The 24961-nt window shown below is 48.3% G+C and overlaps 1 protein-coding gene across 1 annotated transcript in view; it reads left to right on the plus strand.

Moving 5' to 3' along the window:
* The first annotated feature begins 519 nt into the window (after positions 1–519).
* LOC135822555 (phospholipid-transporting ATPase ABCA3-like) overlaps positions 520–24961 on the plus strand; it is a 44953-nt gene continuing 20511 nt past the window's right edge. Inside the window, exons 1-24 of the mRNA XM_065335356.1 lie at positions 520–775; positions 2029–2134; positions 3645–3728; positions 8601–8771; positions 9264–9432; positions 10222–10399; positions 10664–10822; positions 11727–11837; positions 11998–12108; positions 12635–12778; positions 13227–13318; positions 13888–13995; positions 14574–14662; positions 14966–15077; positions 15567–15678; positions 16062–16154; positions 16442–16532; positions 16821–17011; positions 17865–17980; positions 18382–18528; positions 19901–19990; positions 20704–20894; positions 22732–22837; positions 24693–24961. The exon at positions 24693–24961 is cut by the window's right edge and continues 66 nt beyond it. Of these exons, the coding sequence (XP_065191428.1) occupies positions 698–775; positions 2029–2134; positions 3645–3728; positions 8601–8771; positions 9264–9432; positions 10222–10399; positions 10664–10822; positions 11727–11837; positions 11998–12108; positions 12635–12778; positions 13227–13318; positions 13888–13995; positions 14574–14662; positions 14966–15077; positions 15567–15678; positions 16062–16154; positions 16442–16532; positions 16821–17011; positions 17865–17980; positions 18382–18528; positions 19901–19990; positions 20704–20894; positions 22732–22837; positions 24693–24961 (3118 nt within the window). The 5' untranslated portion in view covers positions 520–697. The remainder of the gene's footprint in view (positions 776–2028; positions 2135–3644; positions 3729–8600; positions 8772–9263; positions 9433–10221; positions 10400–10663; positions 10823–11726; positions 11838–11997; positions 12109–12634; positions 12779–13226; positions 13319–13887; positions 13996–14573; positions 14663–14965; positions 15078–15566; positions 15679–16061; positions 16155–16441; positions 16533–16820; positions 17012–17864; positions 17981–18381; positions 18529–19900; positions 19991–20703; positions 20895–22731; positions 22838–24692) is intronic.

A 24961-nucleotide genomic window follows, 5' to 3' on the forward strand; every position in this document is an offset into this window, starting at 1 on the left:
ACATGAATTTGGCATGGCAACATGCCTCTGAAATGAGGTTGAAATAATAATGGAACAGTCTCCAATAAAGGAATGTCTCCATTAATAGCACGGGGCGGAGGTACATTGAAAAAATAAAGGACCGTGCTTATATTAGAGATAATACGGTATATGGTCCTGTGCAGTGTCAAGAGTACGTGGGGGGTTATGTACTCTTGGCAGTGTGGATCGAACTTGCATCCCTGGATCAAGCGGAATCCTGTCATATCAGGACAGTTTCCGCTGCACCAAGGTCGTCCTGTTAGGACAGGCTTTACAGCATAACGTCACAACACGCGACGTGGGCGTTATGTATGGACAAAAACACGTGCTTTTACGTCGTTACATATGCATGATTATGTACGTGCTATGACTGCATATGCACATGCATGACATCAAGATCAAGTCGCGCGAAAGTGTGTACCACACCTGTTTCGGGTCTTCCGGATGTTTCGATTTCTTCCATATGCTTTGGGTCCTTTTATTGTACTTGTTGCGAAGCTGAGTTCAGGTCGCAAGAAGATTTGTGACCTGTTTGTTTTTCAGTTGGTGCCTCTCGTCAAGGCCAGGAGTTTGAGCGGAGAGCAGCTGGGTTGTGTTGAGGGTGCTGGCCGGTGGCAGTCTCCCTGCTGGCGCGGATTTTACGGAGAGATTTGACTTCTTCTGTAACTCTGGCGCCATGGCCTCATCATCTTCCTCCCTGGGCCAAATTTTATGGCAATTTCGCTTGCTGATGTGGAAGCACTTTGTTATCCAGGTTAGGAATTGATAGGATTATACAACTCAAGATCATAGGATGTTGATGGAACTGACCGGACTTTTTCACGGTCGAATATGGCTTTCGTGGGTGTCCAAACACTTCTCGAACTTTTTCGCATGCTGTTGTTTCAATTTACTGCAAATTTTGTAGAACATTCCGATTTGAACAGCTGTGTAAGAGAAGGGCGCATGACGCCACGCACAAGCTGATAGCTATCCATGCCGTGCCTGTGGTCGTGGACAGGACATAGTATTAGTATGATACTTGTCACTGCCAATCGTCTGCTTCGTGATAGCTGGCGTGCTGTTCACAGAGTGGCCAAAGTGGTTTGTTGAATACACCACAAAGTTCCCAACACGAAGTATGAACGACGTTACGTTCTGTTCAGTGTCATTCACTAAGACAATATAGAGTCGACTGTGATCAGAGGTTGGATTGCAGTCACAGTGGGACGCCATGTTGGTTACGTTGTGCTGTGCTTTGGCGTTTAGAAGAATTGTACAGGATTATTGGCTGTAGAATATAGGTAGTGATTCCGCTGCTGGGCTTGAACCGGTTCGGGGCACAGCTGTGTATGGTGTGTGCTGATCACAGCATGATACAGCATATGCGTGTGATGAGCGGGCCTAGAAGGAAGTTACCTGCATGACAGGCTGTGCCTTGTGGTTCATGTTCCTCGGTTAGGAGAATGCTTGATTTATACGGATCCCCGGACAATCTGGTACACCCCAGGATTCTAACAAATGGGTTAGGGGGAGGGGGGGGGGGGGTGCAGCCCCTACTCTGATGGTGCACCCCTGTGAAAGAGTGCTGTCCTAACTCATTTTTTTCTTCGATTGTTGTGTTTTTGTGTCAGTTCACACAACGAAGACGCGGCCACAAATCGATTGTACCGGGTGTGCGCTGCGCTGCGCCCATGCGTTGCATTTCGTGTGACAAGGCAATCTTGGAAAATGGGCTGTTTTGTTTCCCCTGCTCCCCTACTACTTTTCCTGGATACTTCAATAGTAAAACCCTGCACTCGGTTACAAATTGTCTTGCTTTCAATTGGACAGGGTGTGGGCTACACACATGATTAGACCAAACAGATATTGAGGTGTGAATGATCTATGCAACTACATGGCTAGCAACCATGGGTACTGTCCATTGCTACATATGCCAGCTTTTCGCATAGTCATCATGGCATTGTCCACCCCACTTTCCTTCATGTGCCTTCACTTTCCTTCTCTTCTGTGTGTCATTTTTCTCAGAAACGATTGAAGGGTAAGAACATTGCCTTGATATTCTTGCCGATTGTGGCACCCGTCTTCTTCGCTATATTCCGTCTTCCGCTGCCGATTGCTGACCTGTGCTTCCGTAAGTATCATTCAAGCAGTGTTGTGATTGGTGGCTGTGCATGCTCTTTGCCCCAAAAGCAACTGCTTGTATTATTCCAGAGGTATTTTAAGAAAGTCAGTCCTCTGTGCTTGTCAACTTCACTAATGCGAATGCTGGCTGAGCTTTCTTGTATAAGTATCATTCAAGCAGTGTTGTGATTGATGGCTGTGCATGCTCTTTGCCCCAAAAGCAACTGCTTGTATTATTCCAGAGGTATTTTAAGAAAGTCAGTCCTCTGTGCTTGTCAACTTCACTAATGTAAATGCTGGCTGAGCTTTCTTGTACTATGTAGTGGTTTCCAGCCACTTAAGAACTTGCCACAGCATAGTGTATAGTGCATGTATACATGAAGGGCTCCAATTCAAAACGCGATAAAGACCAAAACCGGAGCTTTAGCGTCTTTTGTCACGAAAGAAATCGTTTTCACCCCACGGATGTCTGTGTGTCCATTTTATGGCTCACAACGCGATACATCCCAGTCAAAATGATGCCTGAAGTTTGTGTTCTTCTGCAAAACGCGGTAAAAGTCATTAGACCGAAAAAAGAACAAATGAAAAATGCACTTCCTGAAATTTCCACAAATGGATTTATCTCGTTTCGAATTGGAGCCCTTTACATGTACATGTAGCTGCGGGTAGACCTCCACAACTGCTCATCCTGTACTGTGTGACTATACTGTGTGCGAACTTCCATGCATTGAGCACTGCAATGCTGCTAGACTGCACACGTGTTGCACATGTAGTGATGAATGATCCGAAAGCGATGCAACGACCATCTCTCTCCCTCTCTCATTCTCTCTCTCTCTCTCTCTCCCCCCCCCCCCCACTCTCTCTCTATCTCTATCCCACTAACTCTCTCTCTCTCTTCCTTCCTCCCTCCCTCGTTCTCTCCCTCCCTCCTTCCCTCTTTCCCTCCCTCCTTCCCTCCCTCCTTCCCTCCTTCCCTCCCTCCTTCCCTCCCTCCCGTTTTCCCTCCCTCCCTCCTTCCCCCCTCCTTTCCTCCCTCCCTCCTCTCCTCCCTCCTTTCCTCCCTCCTTCCCTCCTTCCCTCCCTGCTTCCCTCCCTCTTTCCCTCCCTCCTTCCCTCCCTCCTTCCCTCCCTCTTTCCCTCCCTCTTTCCCTCCTTCCTTCCCTCCCTCCTTCCCTCCCTCCTTCCCTCTCTCTCTCTCTCTCTCTCTCTCTCTCTCTCTCTCTCTCTCTCTCTCTCTCTCTCTCTCTCTCTCTCTCTCTCTCTCTCTCTCTCTCTCTCTCTCTCTCTCTCTCTCTCTCTCTCTCTCTCTCTCTCTCTCTCTCTCTCTCTCTCTCTCTCTCTCTCTCTCTCTCTCTCTCTCTCTCTCTCTCTCTCTCTCTCTCTCTCGATCTCCACTCTCCACTCTCCCTACCTGCTTCCTTAGCTCCCTCGTATCAGTTCCCCTGGACTGGTGCACAGCGTTGAGCATGGTATTGAGCATTCCTACCTTGTTTCTGTGATTGCACTTGCCATGTCTGCAGAGTCATGTCCTGATGCTAGCGCCCCACAACGTGTCAACTTCACCAACACTCAGCATGTTGCCTTCTACCCAGATTCGCCACTCAGTAAGATAACCTTAGGGTAAAAACTAATTGTGTATGCACGCCGGAACAATCCCGGACGTGATTCCAGTGGTGATTATCGGATCGCCCGTTTATCCAGAATGGATTTCATAGCACACACGTATGTAAAGTCACATGCAGAAACATGCCATGTTCAGGTTACTTGTGGCACGTAGGAAACAGACCATGTTTGCTATAGCCTCTATTGTGTGTCCAAGCACTCTGAAGCACTCTTGCCACAGTGAAACTGAGTTTGCACTGGCCAGACTGGAATTTCGTACAGTCACCTTCGCTAATAATGACTGCGGATATAACGACAATTCGGGAATAACGACAGAATTTCCATGCCCTGAGCAAAGTCCCATCCAACTGTAGTACATACAATGAGACTTCGGGTATAAAGACACTTCGCTAATAAGGACACTTTTCTGATGCCCCACCAAGTGTCGTTATAAGCGAAGTTGACTGTATGTCTACTAAGGCAACTAAGGGGAGCAGATAAGAACCAACCTCACTAGGTTGAGCTCACTGAAACGAGTGTCTCCGACGCCGCCTGCCCCCTATGGTCACAGTAATGACTATAGGATACCTTTACCTTCGCCGTTACTGTGTAAACTGCTTTGCACGAGTCCCTGGTAATGGTATGAGACATCAGTAGTAGCTGCATTACGGCCGAATGCAGTATTACGTATTTCCTCGTATGTAGGAAAGTTATTCGGCCCATTCCAAAGATCATTGCAGATCTGAACCGTTTTTTCCTTCAGGCTTTCAGTGTACTTAACTTTTTTTTCTTCAGGCTTGCAGTGTGCTTGTGGACAGTTTCCCTCAAATCCTTAAAAACAAACACCTGCACTTGCATTGTTCTAGCTGCAGTTGTTTAGGCATGACACTGCTGTTATCATAGACCTGATCCTGGCCACAGTGTCCTGGGTACGAGCGTACGCACTCTCCCTGGAAATTTGAATTTTTGATTTTCACAGAAACAATTTTTCGCTGACACGGGTCACATTCTTGCGTTTCTAGGACTGTTCTACGCATGAAAGAAGAACAAGAACCACATACAGTGAGTGACTACAACATGATAGACCACACCAGAAAATTTGAAGACGATCGGTGAAGGTTGAGCTGAGTTCTGACACGATCTGTTGAAACAACTTCATGTCGCTCGTCATCACGATTGAGTAGCATCTCCGTTCTTGATAGACCCTTCCCTTCGTGTTCCAGAAGTTATTTTTCATGTTTGGTGAGTTTCTCGTCGGACCTCAGGTCTTTCTCGATCGATTGCCACCTCACTCGATCCGAACGAAACCTAAACTACCGAAACGAAGCCTGCGCTTTTTTGGCTGTTTTTCCGTTTTTACGTGTAGATCTATAGAATGGATCGTCATGTTCGATTACTGGGTCTTTTGTGTCGCGTCGGCGGTGTTCCGCTAGCCAAGCAGAAGCAGAAAACTACGTATTCTGTTTCTGAGAATGCCGAGGGTATTCTGAAATGTTTTGAAGTGGATATCACACAGGACCAACCACACGTGCACCCTACACAGATTTGCAGTACATGCTACAAGGCTGTGAATTATGCTTTGAGCAAGTCAGAGTATACACGTTGTGGTGGAGGATGTGCCGAGCCAAGTAGCTGGCTTCCCCATGATCATGTGCATGAGGATGGTACCACAGTATGCAGGGTATGCACTACCATTGAGCAAGCCGCCAAAGGTGGTCATCCGGCTAAGAAAAAGAGAACAACAAAGCCACCTGCCCGTACAGCGGCAGCCGTTACATCCACGTGCACGTCTACGCACACAGGCACCCACCAGACACGGTCTCAGACAACAGGGATCAACTCGGAGAGTCAGAGTACATGTTTACAGAAATTGTATGATGCAGCAACACCAAGCTATGCAGCCAACAAGAGTCTGAGCACAGATAGATTCATCGGATGCCAAGCTATATTACAATGTACACTATGCAGCAATGTGCTAGAGAGAGCCGTGGAAGCAGACTGCTGTAGAAAGAGCTTTTGTTCCGCATGTGTGTGGGAGTGGCTGGCTTCTGATACAACATGCCCTGGTTGCAATGCACAGCTCTCCGTGTCGAATCTCAGCACGCCCAATCCGATCTTGCAAGGCTGCCTTGCCGAACTAGTGGTCAGGTGCGACAATTATGCTGGAGCGCTGATTGGTTGCCCGGCAACAGTGCCACTTGCTCAACTTGCCAGCCATGTGCAGAACTGCGAGAACACTGGTAAGCAAACAGTCGGCCCGTCCACCGCTGTCAGCGATGTGCTCACTGCTTCGCCGTCAAAGCTCCGAGGCAACGTGTCAGACAGTCTCACCAGCCATCTAGTGAAGGTTAAGGCGGATGCTGGCGTACTTCAGTTGAGGAGCCGAGGTCCATCGCAGACATGGCAACGAACAACAGTTGCAGCTGTACCGTCCAACAATGCATCAGCCAGGACTGTGCGGCGACGCTGTGCTGAGCTTGAAAAAACCAGCCAGCGCGTAGCAGGGAGTTTCGCCGGTGCAGTTGTCCAGCAAGCTGCCACATTAAGCCGGCTAAAGGAGGAAGAGCGTAAAGCTGTTCTTATTGAGGCTGGTGTCATGCCAAAAACACCTGGGACAGGCACAACGCTAGCATTGAAAGCCAACCTACACATGCCATGGAATCAGCTCCGGAAATTGAAAGTATGGCTGAAGGACTTTGGCCTGTATCTCGAGTCAGAGCGGGTAATGCGGAAACAGCTCGACGATCTTTTGCCCTTTACCATTGTGGCAGAAAAGACACCGTTCGTAGCAGCATCTGGAAGCGTCGAGCTGCATGCAATGGTGACAATTCCTGATCTTGTTGGGACTGTCCATCACTACTTGAACCAGCTGGAGGCAACAGATCAGCTTCACTGGCATGATGGCGCAATCCCAAAAGATGAGGTATGGGTCAAAATCGGCGGCGATCACGGTGGCGAGTCCTTCAAGATGTCGTTCCAGATCGTTAATGTGCAGCAGTGCAATGCTCTACGGCACATCATTCCGTTTATCATCTTTGCTGCTAAAGATACGGCAGCAAATCTGTGCACGGCCCTGCAGCCATTCGTCAGTGAGGTCGAGAAGCTGGCCAGTACAACGTGGCGTAACAGGTCAGTGAGGGTCTTGTTGTTCGGAGATTACGAACTGCAGACCACGTTGTACGGCTTGTCAGGGTCGAGTGGAACCCACCCTTGCCTGCACTGCACTGCTATGCGGAAAGAGATACAGCTACCTGGGTGTAGCGGAGCACCGCGCAGTCTCGATTTGTTGTGCACAGACAACGCTGCCTTTGTTGGAGCTGGTGCAAAATTAGCGGACGCTAAGAAGCACAACAACTGCATCCGGCCACCGATCTTGCCTGTGTCCCTGGACAATGTGATTATTCCCGTTCTTCATTTGGATCTGGGAATATTCGCTTGGATATTCGATGCCATGACCAAGGACTGCCAGATGCTGGACGTTGCCCTTGCATCATCCAGTACAGCAGTTGGCACCGATAGCCGAGCGTACACTGTCACAACAGAGATGCACGAGAGCCTTCGCCAGAAGCAATTGGATCTTCAGAACGAGCGCACAGCAGCTGACAGTCTACAGGAGCAGCTCGAATGGCTTGCGATCCATGCTTCCAACCTGACTGCCCCACAGCTTGAAGCGGCCACAGCAGGAATTCAGGCGAAGCAGCACACCACCACAAGCGCCATCAGCTCTCTCCAGGATGAAGTGAAGGCTCTGTCTGACCAGCTCCAGAGCCGCAGTATTCTGCATGGTCCATGTGAGGCCTCACTGGACAGAACTCTGCAGGAGTACAATATTTGTCGCCAGCGGTACCATGGTGGTGCCTTTATCGGCAATCATATTCACCATGCCCTGCAGCCACCAGTGGTTGCTGCTTTGTCAAATGCGCCTCTGATTGTCGCCTCCACCACAGAGAGAGCAGCGCCTCCATCCGTTCTCGACCAGGCCAGAGTAGTGGCAAAGCGGTATAATGACCTGCTCACTCAGTTCTCTCACTGCCGCCGAAGATACTCGTCCTGCGCAACAATGTCAGCAGAAGATATTCAGCTGTTCGAGAGTGATTGCGCTACCTTCCTCTCCACAGCACGGCAAGAGGTCGTCACCAGAAAACTTGGCCATGTAACGCCTAAGCTTCATTTGCTGGAATGCCATCTGCCTGACGCCTTGGCAAGATTCAGAGTTGGCCTGGGCCTACTAGCTGAGCAGGGAGGTGAAAGTATTCACGCCGAGTTCAACGACCTTCGCAAGCGACACGGAGGCGTCGTGAACGATGTCGACAAGCTACGGACTGTCTTGAAGGCTCACCTTTCCTCCACGCTTCCTCAGCACGCCAAACTTGTCCCTCAAAGGGCCAAGCGCAAGCGGAAGGCCAATTGAGGACCGTTTCAGGTAAGTTCCTTGCTCAAACGATATCCCAAACATGTTGTTTGTTAGTTGATTTTCAAATAAATTTAATTTTTGTTTGCGTACGCGTGCACACGCGCCATGTGTATTACTATGGAAACTCGAAGAGTTTTTGCACGTGACGTGATTGCCGCCATCTTACTGAGTGGCCAGGCGCAAACAGCAGTGATGAGTGGACTGTACTCGGCGTACATGTACATGCCTACCCTCGTTAGTACGGTTTCAACCCTCCTTAGTAGACAATGAGCCAAAAAGCCCTGGCGCCTGAAACACGTACATTCAAGTCCGGATAGTAGATAAAACTTGTTATAAGACAAAGAATGAAACCCCCGGGGTTGTCGCCTAACGAGGGTAGACCTGTATTGCAATGATCTCGGCCTACTCTCTACCCACGGCTTATGTACAAGTATATGCCTGTTGTTGTTGTCCCGTGCAGCGCGTCGCATTATGAGCACAGTCCGTTGCCTGAGTACCGGCCTGACTCTGAACTACTCGTCTGACGGAAGTCTGACCGGATTCCCTGGGGAGCCCATCTACACGGAGGGTTTCAATGACACACGCCTCATGGTGGAGCTGGTCACCAACAACGAGACCAATTATATTGGAGGTAGGTAGGGAAAGGTACTACTAGTAGCTGGTGGCTTGGTGGGTGTGGGTTGGTGGGTTGGTGGTCAGTATCACACAGCAGGACTACAGGGGCGTCGGAAGGTATTTTACTGTGGTACGGTCAGCCAACTGAAGTGCAATTTACTCGGTGGCTGAGCCGAAAATTTTGAAAATTTAGGTCCCGCATCAGTGTATTTTGTTGATTCACGTGGTACCTGGGGCAAAAAGTGGTACGGTCAATACCGTAGTGACCGTAGCGTGTCCGACGCCCCTGGATTATATTGTAGGTAGGTAGGTGAAGGTACTACTAGTGGCTGGTGTGTGCATGCGCATGTGGCCCGGTGGGTGTGGGTTGGTGGGTGGTATCACACAGGTACTTTTCTGCATCCGTTGAAACGCCTCTACCCCACTCGATACACCGGCATCAAATGGTGTTGTTTTTGCTAGACTGACCCAGGGCTTTTGTGCTTTGATTTTATGATCCCCTTTCTAGCTGTTGTGTTTGATGGCATTGACGAGAACACTGCTGAGTTATCGCCAGTCATCAAGTACACTATTCGCTTGCACGACAAGGAGTCGACCAATAAGCGAGGCGGTCGCTATAGCTGGTACACGGACCGAACTTACCCGGTCGTACAGCTCTCCGGTATCTTCCGCTTCATGTAAGTGTGTGCCGAGATGCATTCACTGCCTTGTGTAGCGAGTGCTTGTACAGTGAAACCTAAGACGACCGCTCAAGGGACCTTCAGAAAGTGGTCCTCGTGTACAGGTGGTCTCCTTATCCAGGGTCATGTGACTGGAAATAACAGGTGGTCTCCTTATCCAGGTTCATTTGACTGGAAATAACCTCTCTTGATCCTAGTTGTAGTGGTCCTCTAGGACAGGTGGTCGCATTATCAGAGTGGTCACCTTGACAGGTTCTACTGTATGTACGTGCATGCAGCTTTCCTCTGTGGTGCCGCTGTCCCGGTGGATTTCATTTATCTGCTCGAGTCTCCTTGTACATGTAAACACTAAAGAAGTTGTTTGGAATGGAGTAGTCTCACATCAGTTTGTCATTATGAGTAAATTTATGTAGAAAGTGATCATGACATGTGGACAGTGGAGCCAACATGGCCGATGTCATGTGACCCATAGATGTAGGGGTTGAGTGGAGTTAGAACCAACATGGCTGACATCATGTGACCCATAGTGCAGGGGTAGAGTGGGGTTGGAACCAACACGGCTGCCCTGTATGGCCATGTGCCAGATGTGCAGCAGGCGCTATAGTCTCTAGGAGCAACTGCTCCGGTCTAGCCACAGCCCAGCATACTCCTCGGTCTCTGTGTAGTAGTGTCTTTGATGTAGTGTGCAGGGTGTCACCGTGTTACAATATCTTTTGCACACCCTGTCTACTTCCTGTGATAAGCCTGCTCACCGTGTCTTCTCTCGTTCTCTCCATTGCGATGCAGCAACTACGAGAAGACGTTCGTGCCGCTGCAGTACATTGTGGATCAGGCGGTCATTCGCTTGCAAGTGGAGGGCAATGCAACATGTCCTATGGCGGCCACGTGCCCGGATAGCCAGGCACAAGCTGCCGTCACCACCTGTTCGATCGTCGGGCGCGCCGAAAGCGGCAATGCCACCGGTGTAAGTACAGTACAGAGTGTGGTGCATGTGTTGTACAACCTTAATACATGTACTTAGGTGTCGAGCAACATGCTGCTGCTGCTGCTGTTGTTTCAAATCTTTATTCTCATGATGGTTGTTGTTGTTGTTGTTGTTGTTGTTGTTGTTGTTGTTGTTGTTGTTGTTGTTGTTGTTGTTGTTGTTGTTGTTGTTCACTATCAGTGGTGTGCAGTCATAGGGAAAAAACTGCCGGCGTCTCTCTTTCATGTCTTTCACTTTCTGCAGACGTGCTTGTTCAACGAGACGTCTCAAACTTTTGTTCGATGTCAGAACGTCAGCGTGTCTACTGTTAACTGCAATTGCTCTCGTCAGTTCACTCGCAACACACCCAGTCAGTATGGACTGTACACAGCCAACTGTTCGTGTGACAACAGCGCTGATGCGGTGAGATGCTCCATTATGCAGTAGAGCATGACTTAAGGTGGAATGCTCCCACAGAAATTTCTATAGGATACTTTTCTGGCATTTGCACAGGAAAGGTGATAATCTGGTGGTTTAGGATCAATTAAATTTGTGGGGGTTGTACAGATGGATTTTGTATAGAGATTTTTCAAGGTTGTGCCAACGGTCACTTTTTGGGGTCAAGTGCGAGAAATTTTTGAATCGCTGGTGAACAGGCGAAGCCCAGTTCACGTTCACTTTGTATGGGAATGGATGCGTGGAGGTGAAAGAAGCAGTAGAATGGCGCTCCACTTGATGTCCGACGCTCGTGTTGAGTCAGAGCGGTTGCCAGGAAGCCCTTCCATGGCTTGGGCAAAAAAGAACAAGCTTCAGAATCGCTCCAAGCGCTGGTGGAGACGAACCTGTCACATTTCGTATACTTATCAATGCATTTTGGCATGCGACATGTTCACCGCAATCTTGGGGTGATCGCCGGGGCGGTGGCGGGAAATGCGTCCTTGAAAAAGCTCTATATGCTGGCTAAAAAAATAGAATTTAGCGTTATGACACTGCACAGCCCCAAACCACTAAATTTGTTGATTACCACAGTGTTACTGAATTGTTACTAAGCTATCCGAACCACCCCTGCATCCAACCCTTGGCATGCTACAACCGCCAACTGTTGCAAACGTGGGTGAGAGAATACATAAAGTAAATTCAGTATAAATTGGAAAGACGATCATTGAAAAGAGGAAAAAAGCAGCTGCATCAGCATGCAGCTGCGCATCAAAATCAAATGTCTCTCTCTCTCTCTCTCTCTCTCTCTCTCTCTCTCTCTCTCTCTCTCTCTCTCTCTCTCTATTTTCCCTCTGTCTTTCTTTTGCCCCCTCCCTTCCACCCCACGCAGACTATGACATTCAACAGCACATGTCGATCTATTGCCAAGTCCACGACATCATGCTGTGGTCGATGCCCTGGTTCAGCTCAGCAGCCGACATTCCTGCCAGCCATTTTCAAGGTATGTCAATCACCGCTCTTCAGTGGTCTTTAGAATTCATGGCCAGACAAGGAATGTTTTTTTGCTGCTGCTGCTGCTGCTGTTGGACTTTTAAAGTTGCGGTTGTTCCTCAAGGTTTCACTAATGTTCTGACTGTCCGCTTCTTTAATTTCCTCCTCAGACGTTTCCGTTTCCGAGCTATTCCTTCGACACTCTGCTGATCCTCTACAGCAACCTGTACGGCTTCGTGCTGCTTTTCTGTACATTTGCCGTCGTCAACGCCACCGTCTTGGTGAGTTGTCAGAGGTGTGTGTGTGTGTTTTTGTTTTGTCACGTGTGTGATTCGGAGTGTGCTTGGCGACTGCTTGTGGTTGCTGTAATTCCGCGCATATAAGCCCACGGGCCTGTATTCCGATATAAGCCCACCTCCGTGTTTAAGCCCATGGGCTAATAAACAAGCACAAATGCGACTCGTGTGTCAAGTAGAATTGTTCACAATATATGGACTTTTGCTACCATGGTACAGCAGGTCAGTGTTGTTTACCAACACAGTACGGCAGACCCACTATGGCCACGGACTTGTACTTTTTTTTTTCGTGAGCCTTCAAAATTCGAATATTGGCCCTGGTCTAAAAAACGAACATTTCTTACTGGATATTTTACCCCCAAACTGCATTATTTCACATATAAGCCCATGGGCTTTCTGATTTGAACTTGTGCTGTTGTACTTGAATCCTACTGTAGATGACTGGGTGCAGTCACAGTGGTAGCGATCTTGTTCTGAGCTGTTTCGAATCTTACTGTCTGTGTTCATGCAGGAAGTGGTGACGGAGAAGGCCACGCGTCTGCGCGAGTCCATGCGCATGATGGGACTGCGTATCTGGCTCTACTGGCTGACCCACTTCCTCAAGGCGTTCCTGGTGCTCTTGCCCTCGGCCATTGTTGGAGAAATTGTGCTTCGGGTAAGCGGAGTGGCTACTAAGGCCAGCCATGGGGTCCTGGGTCGGGAGAAAGTTTGGGGAAATTGGCCCAAATTCACCATGTTTTATTGCTTCAAAATCACAAGATTACATCATTGACTTGCAGCTCCTTGGTCCTCTTTTCTTCTTATAAATTGAATTATTGGCGCGGCTTTGGCCGCACCTGCTGCACCGGTTCCGACGCCCCTGTGTAGGTGTTTGAAACTGTACAGTAGGGCTGCTTTCCTGAGGCTGTCTTCATCGGGTGTTGGTGTTGATGGCGTGTGTTTGTGTGTGTGTGTGTGTGTGTGTCGAGTTTTTGGCTCTCAAGTTGTGTGATTTCAGCCCCTAGCTCATGAAGCGTGTTGTTGTTGTTGTTTTAAATTCTATATTCTCACGATGGCACCATCGCCAATAACAGTTGTTGTTGTTGTTGCTGTTGTTGTTGCAGCAAGTGTTGTTCCCTGATACTGGCGCGGGTATTGTCTTCCTATGGTACATCCTTTTCAACATTCAGCTCATTTGCTACTGTATCTTCCTGAGGTAAGCTTTGAGATTGAAACCCAGTCATCTGAGTCCTGTGAAGGTGAAGTGTTGCAAGTAGCTTTCCTGTGGGTGCGTGTTGAAGAGGAGGAGTAGTAGGAGGAGGGTGTTGGACGGGTCTTATTTCTAGTAAACCTCTTTCCTTGCACATTCGGAATGCATGGTGGTGAACGCTTGCAGCTGCATGCTCTACGTGAGTATTATTGTGTGTGCGTGTGTGTCGCCTCCGGCGATGGGCGTCAAATGGTCAAATGGTGTGTGTCTCTTCATTCACTTTCATTCATAATTTTGAACGCTTATCGAAGGTTGCGTGTCTGTCTGTCTGTTTTGTGTCTGTGTACCTGTGTGCATGTGTGCATGCCTGTGTGTGTGCCTGTGTGTGTACATTCTTGTGTATGCTTGTGTGCATGTGTTCCAATGTGTGTTCCTGTGTGTGTGTGTGCGCATGTGCATGCCTATGTGTTCCTGTGTGTGTGTGTGTGTGTGTGTGTGTGTGTGTGTGTGTGTGTATGTGTATGTATGTTTATGTTCTTGTGCTTGTGTGTGTGTGTGTCTGTATGTGCTTGTAGTTCTCTCATTGACAGTCCCAAGTCCGTCAGCACGTGGGTGGGTATACTGTGGTACTTCACTTACATCCCGTTCAGTATTGCCGGACCGAACTTCGCCGGCCTGAGCAGGTTAGTCTATCAGCCTACAGTCATACACAGAAACTGTACCTGCATGACCCTGGCACTGCACACAGACAGACAGACAGACATATAGAGACGGACAGAATACCTGTTGTGGGGTTCGGCTAAGTGTTGTACGTAACTTGTGGATTTCCTAACTGCACCTATGCTGGTGTATGTCATTGCTTGGAGAATTAAGCTATTACTTGATGAGACACAGGCAGACCGAGGCAGACAGAGAGGGAGAGAAAGTGAATTTGTGTGTGTGTGTGTGTGTGTGTGTGTGTGTGTGTGTGTGTGTGTGTGTGAGAGAGAGAGAGAGAGAGAGAGAGAGAGAGAGAGAGAGAGTGAGTGAGAGTGTGTGTGTGTGTGCGTGTGAGAGAGAGTGTGAGAGAAAGAGAGTGTCCGCTGCACATTATTGTGACATAGGGTGCAGAACCTTGAAGTGCCGTCTTATGATCGCTTATGTGTAAGACTCTGAGTCACAGCAATAGAGGTTACATTTCCCTTCTCTATGCACTACCATGTCCCAATAACTGCGTCTACCTGGTTGTTTTCATCATGACCGACATGCTGTGCTCCCACAGGGGTATCAAGATACTCATTTGTCTGTTCCCGACAAGTAATGCTGCCGTGTTCGCACAGTTTACGGGAAACAAGAAGACCAACGGCGAAGGTGAGCTTTTCAACATGCAACATACTGTGTGTGTGTGTGTGTGTGTGTGTGTGTGTGTGTGTGTGTGTGTGTGTGTGTGTGTGTGTGTGTGTTTATGCGTTCCTCCTTCGGGAACGTTGATACTTTTTGGTTGCATATTCAAGTTACTATTGCTAAAACATCTTGAAGGGAAACTCCCCGTGGGGGTGCACCAGATTATGAATATTGATACATGACACTATCCAGACATGTTGTACCTTTGCACATGGGCATGTATTTCAGCTCTTAACAATGTTGGCATGATGTTCCGCACTGTCCTTGCAGCCTTGACCGGCGCAGCCATGAGTCAGCCAACGTCGATTGACGACGATTTCCGCTACAACGACATCCTGTTGGGCGAGTTCATCTCGATTCTCCTCTGTCTTTTGCTAGTGTGGTAGGTGGCTTACTGGCACCCAACTCGTTTAGTTTGATTTCGTCTCTATCAGGGTAGTGTGCATGCATTGCCTTCATGATTATCTGAGAGCGCTATGTTCCATGTGCTTGATTTTGATCACCTTGTGATGCTCCAGTCAAAAGTTGTGTTGCTCGTGCACTCTTGGTGGTTGAGTGGGTAGATATTCACACTTGATGTTAGTCTGCTGCTGCAGTACCTTGTATATTGTAAAAGCAGAAATTTTCTGCGGTGTAGTATTTTCGGTATTCTCCCAAATCGGCGGGTCGGCGGAGGGAATTTTTCGGTAAACCCGTTTTTCAGGTAAGTGTACTAGTACCGAAATTTTCAGAGCGTTTTATTCTAGGTAAAAATTGTCGGCACCGAAGTTACCGAAAATAGAACACCAACGTAAATTTCTGCTTTTACAGTATTCGTGTGTGCTGTGTGTTGTGTGTTGTGTGCTGCTACTGTGTATGTCTTGATTGTTAGGTACAAGGAGAACGCCTTCCCTGGCGAGTATGGTATCCCAAAGGTCTGGTACTTCCCCTTCACACGCTCCTATTGGTTTGGAGCACCGCCGCCAGGGGACGAGGAGGAAATGGTATGGTCACATCCATATGTAGAAGTCAGTGTGTGTGTGTGTGTTGTGTGTGTGTGTGTGTGTGTGTGTGTGTGTGTGTGTGTGTGTGTGTGTGTGTGTGTGTGTGTGTGTGTGTGTGTGTGTTCATGAGCCTTGCAAGCTGTTGAATGGTGTAGTCCCAGCACAAGTTGCTATGTCTAATATAGCTGTTCGCTATCATCGCTTCCGCGATGGGCAGGTCTGAGGCGTGTGTGTGTGTGTGTTTGGGCCAAGGAAAGCACAACCAACCAGGCTCTGCTCTTGCATATTGTGGTATGCCTTGACACCGTCATGTATGTGATATGGTATGGCAGAGCGACACTACATTGCACACTCATCTGTCTTCTTTTTCTGCATATCTACAGCTCCTTGCTGATACGGATCCAGACAAGAATGAGACTGATCCGAAAGGACTCAAGGCCGGCATTTCTATTCGCACCCTGCATAAGATCTTCAAGGTAGGTTGCTCATTTTGCTGCTGTAACTTTCTGTGAACCGGGTTGCGGCATGTCTTTGCCCTGTACCGTGTGTTGCATGGATTGATTTGATTGTGCGTGAGCCTCTTGCAACATGTAGTTTTCATGCGGGTTGACTTAGGCTGAAATGTCGCCCAGTTGACATTTCCGATTGCACTTGAAAAGTCGATTTCTCTGGCGTGCGTGCGTGTGTATGGTGTGTGTGTGTGTCCTGTGTGTGTGCGTGTGTGTGTGCGTGTGCGTGCGTGTGTGTACTGTATACTGTGTAGACGAATGATGGGCACAAGCTGGCAGTGGACAATCTATCGCTGAATATGTACATGGATCAGATCACCGTGTTGCTGGGTCATAACGGAGCGGGTCAGTCTTACTACAGTACTGCCAGGTTACAAAGACACTGGGCGATCAGCCTCTTTGCCTAGGCTGTTTTTATTTTGTGTGCGTGTGTGTGGGTGTGTGTGTGTGTGTGTGTGTGTGTGTGTGAGAGAGAGAGAGAGAGAGAGAGAGAGAGAGAGAGAGAGAGAGAGAGAGAGAGAGAGAGAGAGAGAGAGAGAGAGAGAGAGAGAGAGAGAGAGAGAGAGAGAGAGAGAGAGAGAGAGGAGAGGGAGAGAACTGACCGGCAACGATTCGTGTGTCATCTTGCTACAGGAAAGACAACCACAATGTCCATGTTAGTTGGTCTCTTCCCGCCAACCCGTGGTGATGCCATTGTCGGTGGGCATTCGGTCGTCACGGATATTGAGGGTGTTCGCCGCAGCATTGGTTTGTGCCCGCAGCACAACGTCCTAGTCGACTTGATGTCCGTTCAGGAGCATCTCGTCTTCTTCCTGCAGCTTAGGGTGAGTCACGTTGCTTGCTGGCCTCGCCAAGACTTGCTGTACTTTGTGTGCGCAGCCTGCCTGGGTGTTCATCTGGGCTCTATAGAGTGGTGTTCACATCAGTTTGTCATGTGACAAAATTTGTGCAGAAAGCGATCATGGCATGTGGACAGTGGAGCTAACATGGCTGACATCATGTGACCTGTAGATGCAGGGGTTGAGTGTAGTTGGAACCAACATGGCTGCCCTGTATGGGCATGTATGACGACCTTGGGTCAATATTCTAGTGAATCTCCAGGACATGTTGTTATTGTTTTGTTGGGACTTGGGACTAATCCAGTCTGTAATGTCATCAATGCTATTCAGGTATTCACCATGGTAGTGCTTGAATGTGGCAGAATGCGGTTACTAGTTGCACCAACTTCTAGAAATCGCTGATTCTCTTGAATCTCCTCTCTATCTCTCTCTCTCTCTCTCTCTCTCTCTCTCTCTCTCTCTCTCTCTCTCTCTCTCTCTCTCTCTCTTTCTCCCTGTCTCTCTCTCTCTCTCTGTCTCTCTCTCTCTCTCTCTCTCTCTCTCTCTCTCTCTCTCTCTCTCTCTCTCTCTCTCTCTCTCTCTCTCTCTCTCTCTCTCTCTCTCTCTCTCTCTCTCTCTCTGTCTCTCTCTCTCTGTCTCTCTCTGTCTCTCTGTCTCTCTCTCTCTCTCTCTCTCTCTGTCTCTCTCTCTCTCTCTCTCTCTCTCTCTCTCTCTTCTCTCTCTCTCTCTCTCTCTCTCTCTCTCTTCATTCTCTTCATTCTCTTCTTTCTCTATCTTGCTCTCCTGCTTTCTCACTATCTGCCCCGTATGCCTGTGTGAATTATGTGCATGTGAGCAGCAAGGACACGGTGGTGGTGAGAAACATGTCTCGGAGATCATCAAGGACTTGCAGTTGGTAGACAAATCAAAGTGGAAGTCATCAGAACTCTCCGGCGGAATGAAGCGCAAGCTCAGGTCTGTAGCTTATCAATGTCTTGTGCTTCCTGTCCTTACATGCTAAACCTAGGTAGGAAATGATTTGGCCTGGCTGGCAGCGGTCTCTCCTCGTACCGGGAAACGTCTGTCAGCTGTCATTCAAATTTCCTTTTCCCTCTGTTAGTCGTAGCGTGATCCGTTTCCAGCTTCATGTCATTTTGCCCGTTCTCATCACAATGAAGTATATTGGACAAAGGTAAACATGGTATACACTGCTTTGACCCATGGAACTCACTCCTACTGTTGTGTTGCACGTGTGTGGGCCAGGGATGTACTGGACACGAGCGCAGGTGATATGCAGCATCTACTGAGGGCTCTTTGCCAAGTTGTGGCGCTTGTTCTTTGTTGTTCTCTTGCCGCCGCTGTGTTCTTCTTTGCAGTGTTGGAATTGCCCTGATCGGGCATCCCAGCGTGGTGATTCTCGACGAGCCCACTGCTGGCATGGACCCATACGCACGCCGTGCTACCTGGGATTTGCTGGGCAAGTACAAGCGGGGCACCACCATGCTGCTGACCACGCATTTGATGTAAGCGCTTGTCACACGGATTCTGATGCTGCGTCAGCAGCTAATCATACTGATGTAATGCTTACATCATCGCATTGATTATGATGTCATATCGATGTGTTTCGTGGAGGGGTTCGTATTTCAAATATAATGCCAGTCGGATTGGGAGTATGCACTGGATGATCGACCCAATGGCAGGTGATCAGGGTGCTTGCGATGCAGACTGGGTGCACAGTGGTGAAGCGCGTGCAACATGTGCGCAAACCTGTAGTGCAGAATGGGTGTTGCACTGTGTGTGCATCTCGTAACACTGATGTTGCCTGGGCAACATCAGTGTATGGATGACATCACAGCATTGTGCCCAGCGTCTTTTCTAACACTGTTCAACAGTAGTTAAAATTGCATTCAGGGTTTAATGTCGCCAATGACTCAATCCTTGTGCAAGTTTTAGTATACTGTAGAGGCAGAAAATTTCGTCGGTCAATAATTTCGTCCAACTCCAAAGAAAAGGAGTTCGTCCGGTTAAAAATTTCGTCCAGGGATCATAAGAGTGTATAGAAAAGCTGGACAAATCGATATTCGTCCTACATTAAATTTAGTCCAAAAGCTCCTTGGACTAAAAAGACGAAATTAAATTCCAGCCGAATATTTCTGCTTATACAGTACTCCGACATTGCCCTTGCGGTGGTTCAAAGTCCAGGGTTGTCAGAAGGTATTGAACAGTGGTGCGGCCATGCAGAAAGGGGCGTCTGGGGTCCTCCCCGCGAAATTGTTTTTGAAAAAAGGCTCCAAGTAGCCCGTATGTTATTGCTATGTTATTGCTTCAAAAATCCCAGAAGATTATATTTAACAAGAATAAGCACTTTTGAGAAGAATATAATACAGTTTATGATTGGTCTGGCTAGAGGGCATTCCCTGTGGCTCAACCTGTACCGTACATGACTTGTCTTATGCAGGTGTGGGATACCCCCATGCTTTTTAGGTGGGCAAAACGCGTAGGGTGGATTTTCAAAATTTCCTTTTCTGAGATTATTGGTGCGGCTTTGGTCGCACCTGCCGCACTGGTTCCGGCGCCCCTAAAGTCATCATTACAGCTGATGCGTTAGTAGTCGCTAGTAGCTGCTTCGGTAATACTGTTATTTCACAAATTTTAGGTGTACTTTTATTTTCGGTACTTTCGGTGCATCTGTTTCATACCTAAAATTTCAATACACCGAACAAACACTAACACACGTAATCCAATAGGGAAGTGCTTCTCTGTACCTAAATTTTCTGTTCACCTAACCTGGCCTTTTGCCCTCATACCGAAAATATTGAGCACCTCAAATTCCTGAAATTAGAGTAATTTGGTTGTGCGCCTCTCTGTCTGCATTTTTGCCATTTTTGCTGGCAGGGATGAAGCTGATCTTCTCGGTGACCGTATCGCCATCATGTCCAAGGGAAGAGTGGTGTGCAGTGGATCATCACTGTTCTTGAAGAGCAAGTAAGACGCACATGTGTGTGTGTGTCTGTCTGTCTGTCTGTGTGGAGAGGGGGGGGGGGGGTACTTCTCTGCCCCATATGCTTCAAATTTCTCCTTGTCCACCTCCATGCCGAAACAAGTACAAGAAACAAACAACAAGTAGCAGTGCGCTATTGTGGTACACTTCCGGTCCTTGCTCCAGAGACATGTGACCAAGTTGGGTTCGCCGTACGAAGAGTTGTAGCAAGAGTCAAGACTCACGTAATCTTGGTGGTACTAAAATGAGGAGTACTTCCAGACCTTGCTTCTTCTTTCTGCAAGCCACATCGACACCACTGCACGAGCGAGAAACCCTGCTGCTGAACTCTGGAATCTTCAGATTGCGCAGCGCAATCTGCAGAATGCGCGGAACATATCTACGCGGTCACGTTCAGTGCTGATTTCGTGTACACTTTGCACGGTAGCACCAGGTTTTCGTGACATCATCATGTTCATTGTGGTCTCGAGTCTCTATGTTCCAAGTTTCAACGTTATACGGTACGTAGGTACCAATGTATGGGACTTTTAATGTACTCCTATCCACACTGTTCGAAATCGAGCGATGGACACCGTGAGGTTAAACTTCAGATTTAGTTTTGCGGTGGGTAGCCGGGTGATTAGTTGATGTGCAGAGCATTGGACTGTGATTGATATGTTCCATTTGGTGTTTGCGTCATAATTTTCTGTGTTTTCAGATTCGGTGTCGGATACCATATGGTATTGGTGAAGGATCACGAGCGCGAGTGTGATGAGGTGGCAGTCACCTCCAAGGTCACGTCCGCAGTGCCGGGCAGTCGTTTGGTGGGCAATGCCGGTGCAGAGCTGGCCTATGTCTTGCCGCAGGAGGCCTCCTCCCATTTCTCTGCACTCTTCACGTCGCTGGAGGGTATGCCATGCATGTGCCGTGTATTTCTTTGTGGTGGTGATGGGGGGGGGGGGGGGGGGGGGGGTTAGGGGCAGTTCATAATAACAACAAAACACTGCATGCTCCAGTGGTTATGATCAGGGACAGTTCACTTGAGTGAAAAAAAACACATGTTTTCCTATCTTTCAGTAATTCCAGGAACAGTTACCGTAATTCCACGCATATAAGCCCATGGGCCTATATCCGGATATAAGCCCACCTCCGTTTATAAGCCCATGGGCTAATAAACAGACACAGATGCAACTCACGTGTCAAGTAGAATTTTTCACAAAATGGACTCTTCCTACCATGGTACAGCAGGTCAGTGCAGTTTACCAGTAGGGTATGGTAGACTGACCATGAGCATGGACTTGTACTTTTTCGTGAACCTTCAAAATTCGAATATTGGTCCATGGGCTAAAAAACGAACATGTTTTATTGGATATTTTATCCCCAAACTGCATTGTGTCACATATAAGCCCATGGGCTTATATGCACGGAATTACGGTATTGTAGAACTCCCCTTATCCAGGCAGATTGGGACTGGTCACTGGTCACTGGCCGTGTCACCACAGTTGCTTGCCTCGTCCAATTCAAGTTGGTGATATGCTTGTGATAAATCTAACTTGGTAAAATTCACACCACCGGCTAATTTCTCTTGGAGCTCATCTAGAGTGGGCAGTGGTTAATGCTCACACTCCGACTTTTTACTGATCGTGGCCGCATAGTTACCTCAGATTCGTACCGATTTATCGGGTTTCAGCACAGGCATAGTTGGTAATGCCCATCGGGAATGCTCAACTTTCTCAATGACCCCCCCGCTCGAGCTTAGTCCGAGCTTCCTCGTCAGATTCACGCATTGAGAAAGGTATGGGTCGAGCTTTTTTTTGTGCAGAAGATTGGCTTGTCATCATTTACCCTTAGGTGTACTTTCAAAGTGGTCAATTTTACAACACACGACTCATCAAATAGGTTGGGAAATTTCTCGCACAGGCTAGCCAGTTTCACATTAAAAACTGCGTGCTGTCATTCAATTTCATTATTGATGTACCCGAGCCAATGGAAATTAAAACACTCGATCAGATCTCTACCGATAAGTGGTGGACCAGTGAGTACAGTTTGTAACCAGGCACGGTTGGTGGTGGAATTTATGGACATTTCAGCCTTTCCAGAAACATAATCACGAACATAGAACAGAGGTACAATTGGGTCGTCGTCCTCACCGGATTCATTTGGGGAGTTGGGACAAGGAGAGTTTCACTGCAATAACAAACCACAGCTGGTTAGGGGCGCTCAGTCAAAAGGACTTGGTCTGCAGGAGGCTGCAATACACCATTCGTCAGACGGTCTCAACCGAACCCATTGCCATTTCCCGGAATTCCAGACGGAAATGTATAAGTGGGTCACCGGAAGCGCTGGAGCACCCGAAGTACCGTCAGTACAGCCACAATGGACTTTGGAGCACCTTCTTCATCTTGTATTGAGAGTCTAGCTGTATGGGTATAGGCGATTCAGACTACGGCCAACTGTGACCACGTTTCCTCAGACGTGTTTGATCAGCGATTGTACAGTATCATTTGAAACATGACTGCATCACCATGGAAATTTAAGTTCGGACATGATTTTGGCCGTAGTCTGAATCGTCTATTAGACGAGAAGGCAGAAATGCCTGTGTACCTGATGAAGTACAATAAAAACAAACAAACAAACCTTCGGTTGGGGGATGCTGTCTGCCTGTCTCAAATCCCTCCTTGGTCGTGTTTTAGGATTTTGCATGTCTTTGTGTGTGCCATTGTTTTATGTGTGAATTGAAATGCAGAGAACCGGACCGAGCTGGGCATTCTCAGCTATGGCGTGTCAGTTACCAAGCTGGAGGAAGTCTTCCTCAAGGTCGGCGAGGAGGAAGGAATTGTTGCCAATAAGAAGTAAGCATAGTGAACACTCACTGCTGTTATTTGCAGTATAAACATTCAGAATATGCCACCATCTCCACCATCCTCTGATTATGGTGTCATCGTCGTCTTCAATTTGCGAGTATATGTGTGATGTATTCCGAGAGTATATGGGTGATGTATTCCGAGAGTATAATGTATTCCTAGAGTGCAAGAGACCCAGAGTGTGCAGCGAGTATATGGGTTGCTGTCATGGCGAAGTTCCAGGATTACATCGTTTTAGTGATATACATGTAGTGCGGAGTACAAGCAGGATTCAAGCAGATATCATGCTGCACGGCTGCAGCTCAGCTATACGCACTACGCCACTTCCCAGCACATATCTGTATAAACCCAGGTCTGCAGCTCAGCTATACGCACTACGCCACTTCCCAGCACATATCTATATAAACCCAGGTCTGCAGCTCAGCTATACGCACTACGCCACTTCCCAGCACATATCTATATAAACCCAGGTCTGCAGCTCAGCTATACGCACTACGCCACTTCCCAGCACATATCTATATAAACCCAGGTCTGCAGCTCAGCTATACACACTACGCCACTTCCCAGCACATATCTATATAAACCCAGGTCTGCAGCTCAGCTATACACACTACGCCACTTCCCAGCACATATCTATATAAACCCAGGTCTGCAGCTCAGCTATACACACTACGCCACTTCCCAGCACATATCTATATAAACCCAGGTCTGCAGCTCAGCTATACACACTACGCCACTTCCCAGCACATATCTATATAAACCCAGGTCTGCAGCTCAGCTATACACACTACGCCACTTCCCAGCACATATCTATATAAACCCAGGTCTGCAGCTCAGCTATACACACTACGCCACTTCCCAGCACATATCTATATAAACCCAGGTCTGCAGCTCAGCTATACACACTACGCCACTTCCCAGCACATATCTATATAAACCCAGGTCTGCAGCTCAGCTATACACACTACGCCACTTCCCAGCACATATCTATATAAACCCAGGTCTGCAGCTCAGCTATACACACTACGCCACTTCCCAGCACATATCTATATAAACCCAGGTCTGCAGCTCAGCTATACACACTACGCCACTTCCCAGCACATATCTATATAAACCCAGGTCTGCAGCTCAGCTATACACACTACGCCACTTCCCAGCACATATCTATATAAACCCAGGTCTGCAGCTCAGCTATACACACTACGCCACTTCCCAGCACATATCTATATAAACCCAGGTCTGCAGCTCAGCTATACACACTACGCCACTTCCCAGCACATATCTATATAAACCCAGGTCCGCAGCTCAGCTATACACACTACGCCACTTCCCAGCACATATCTATATAAACCCAGGTCTGCAGCTCAGCTATACACACTACGCCACTTCCCAGCACATATCTATATAAACCCAGGTCTGCAGCTCAGCTATACACACTACGCCACTTCCCAGCACATATCTATATAAACCCAGGTCCCCCGGAAGCAGTTTTTAGTTGGTCCGGTAGTATCGTGACCTTTCAAACAGTTTGCGTATGACATGGCGGGTAGGCATGCCCTCCACGCTAGTAAACATATGTTGGTGGCCACAACGTTGGTCCGGTGGTAACCTAACCAACGGGACTAGTTCCGGCGGGCCTGCTACCAATTATATTGATAACAGCATAGTTTCGCCGTGGCGGACGCCCATGCAGAAAGGTCAGAGGCTGTACACTCTGGCTTCCGTGTACTCTTAAGTCTTATGCATTCCCAGTTGTCACTGCGGAATGATGCACACACACACACACATCAAACACGACTAGACACATGGACCGTGGTATGGCTTGTCTTTCTTTGCTTTCCAGGCTGCAGAAGTTTGAGGAGCGCCAAGCAGCAGCGGGCCCTGACTCCACAGCCACGCTATTGCTGGAGCATCAAAAGCTTGGCAATGTCGACTCTACCGCTACCACGGCAACCATCGACCAGGGATCGCCCACTGCCAAGGAGTCCGGCCTTGTTGCTGACGGTTTGACAGAGATCGACGAGAATGGCACCGCCAATAACGGCACACAATCTGCCGCTAAGGAGATATCGGCACCACCAGCCAACAGCGGCAGCGCGAAGGGCGCGGGGG

The sequence above is a fragment of the Sycon ciliatum genome, chromosome 8 (genome assembly GCF_964019385.1).
Source record: "Sycon ciliatum chromosome 8, ocSycCili1.1, whole genome shotgun sequence".
NCBI lineage: Eukaryota > Metazoa > Porifera > Calcarea > Leucosolenida > Sycettidae > Sycon > Sycon ciliatum.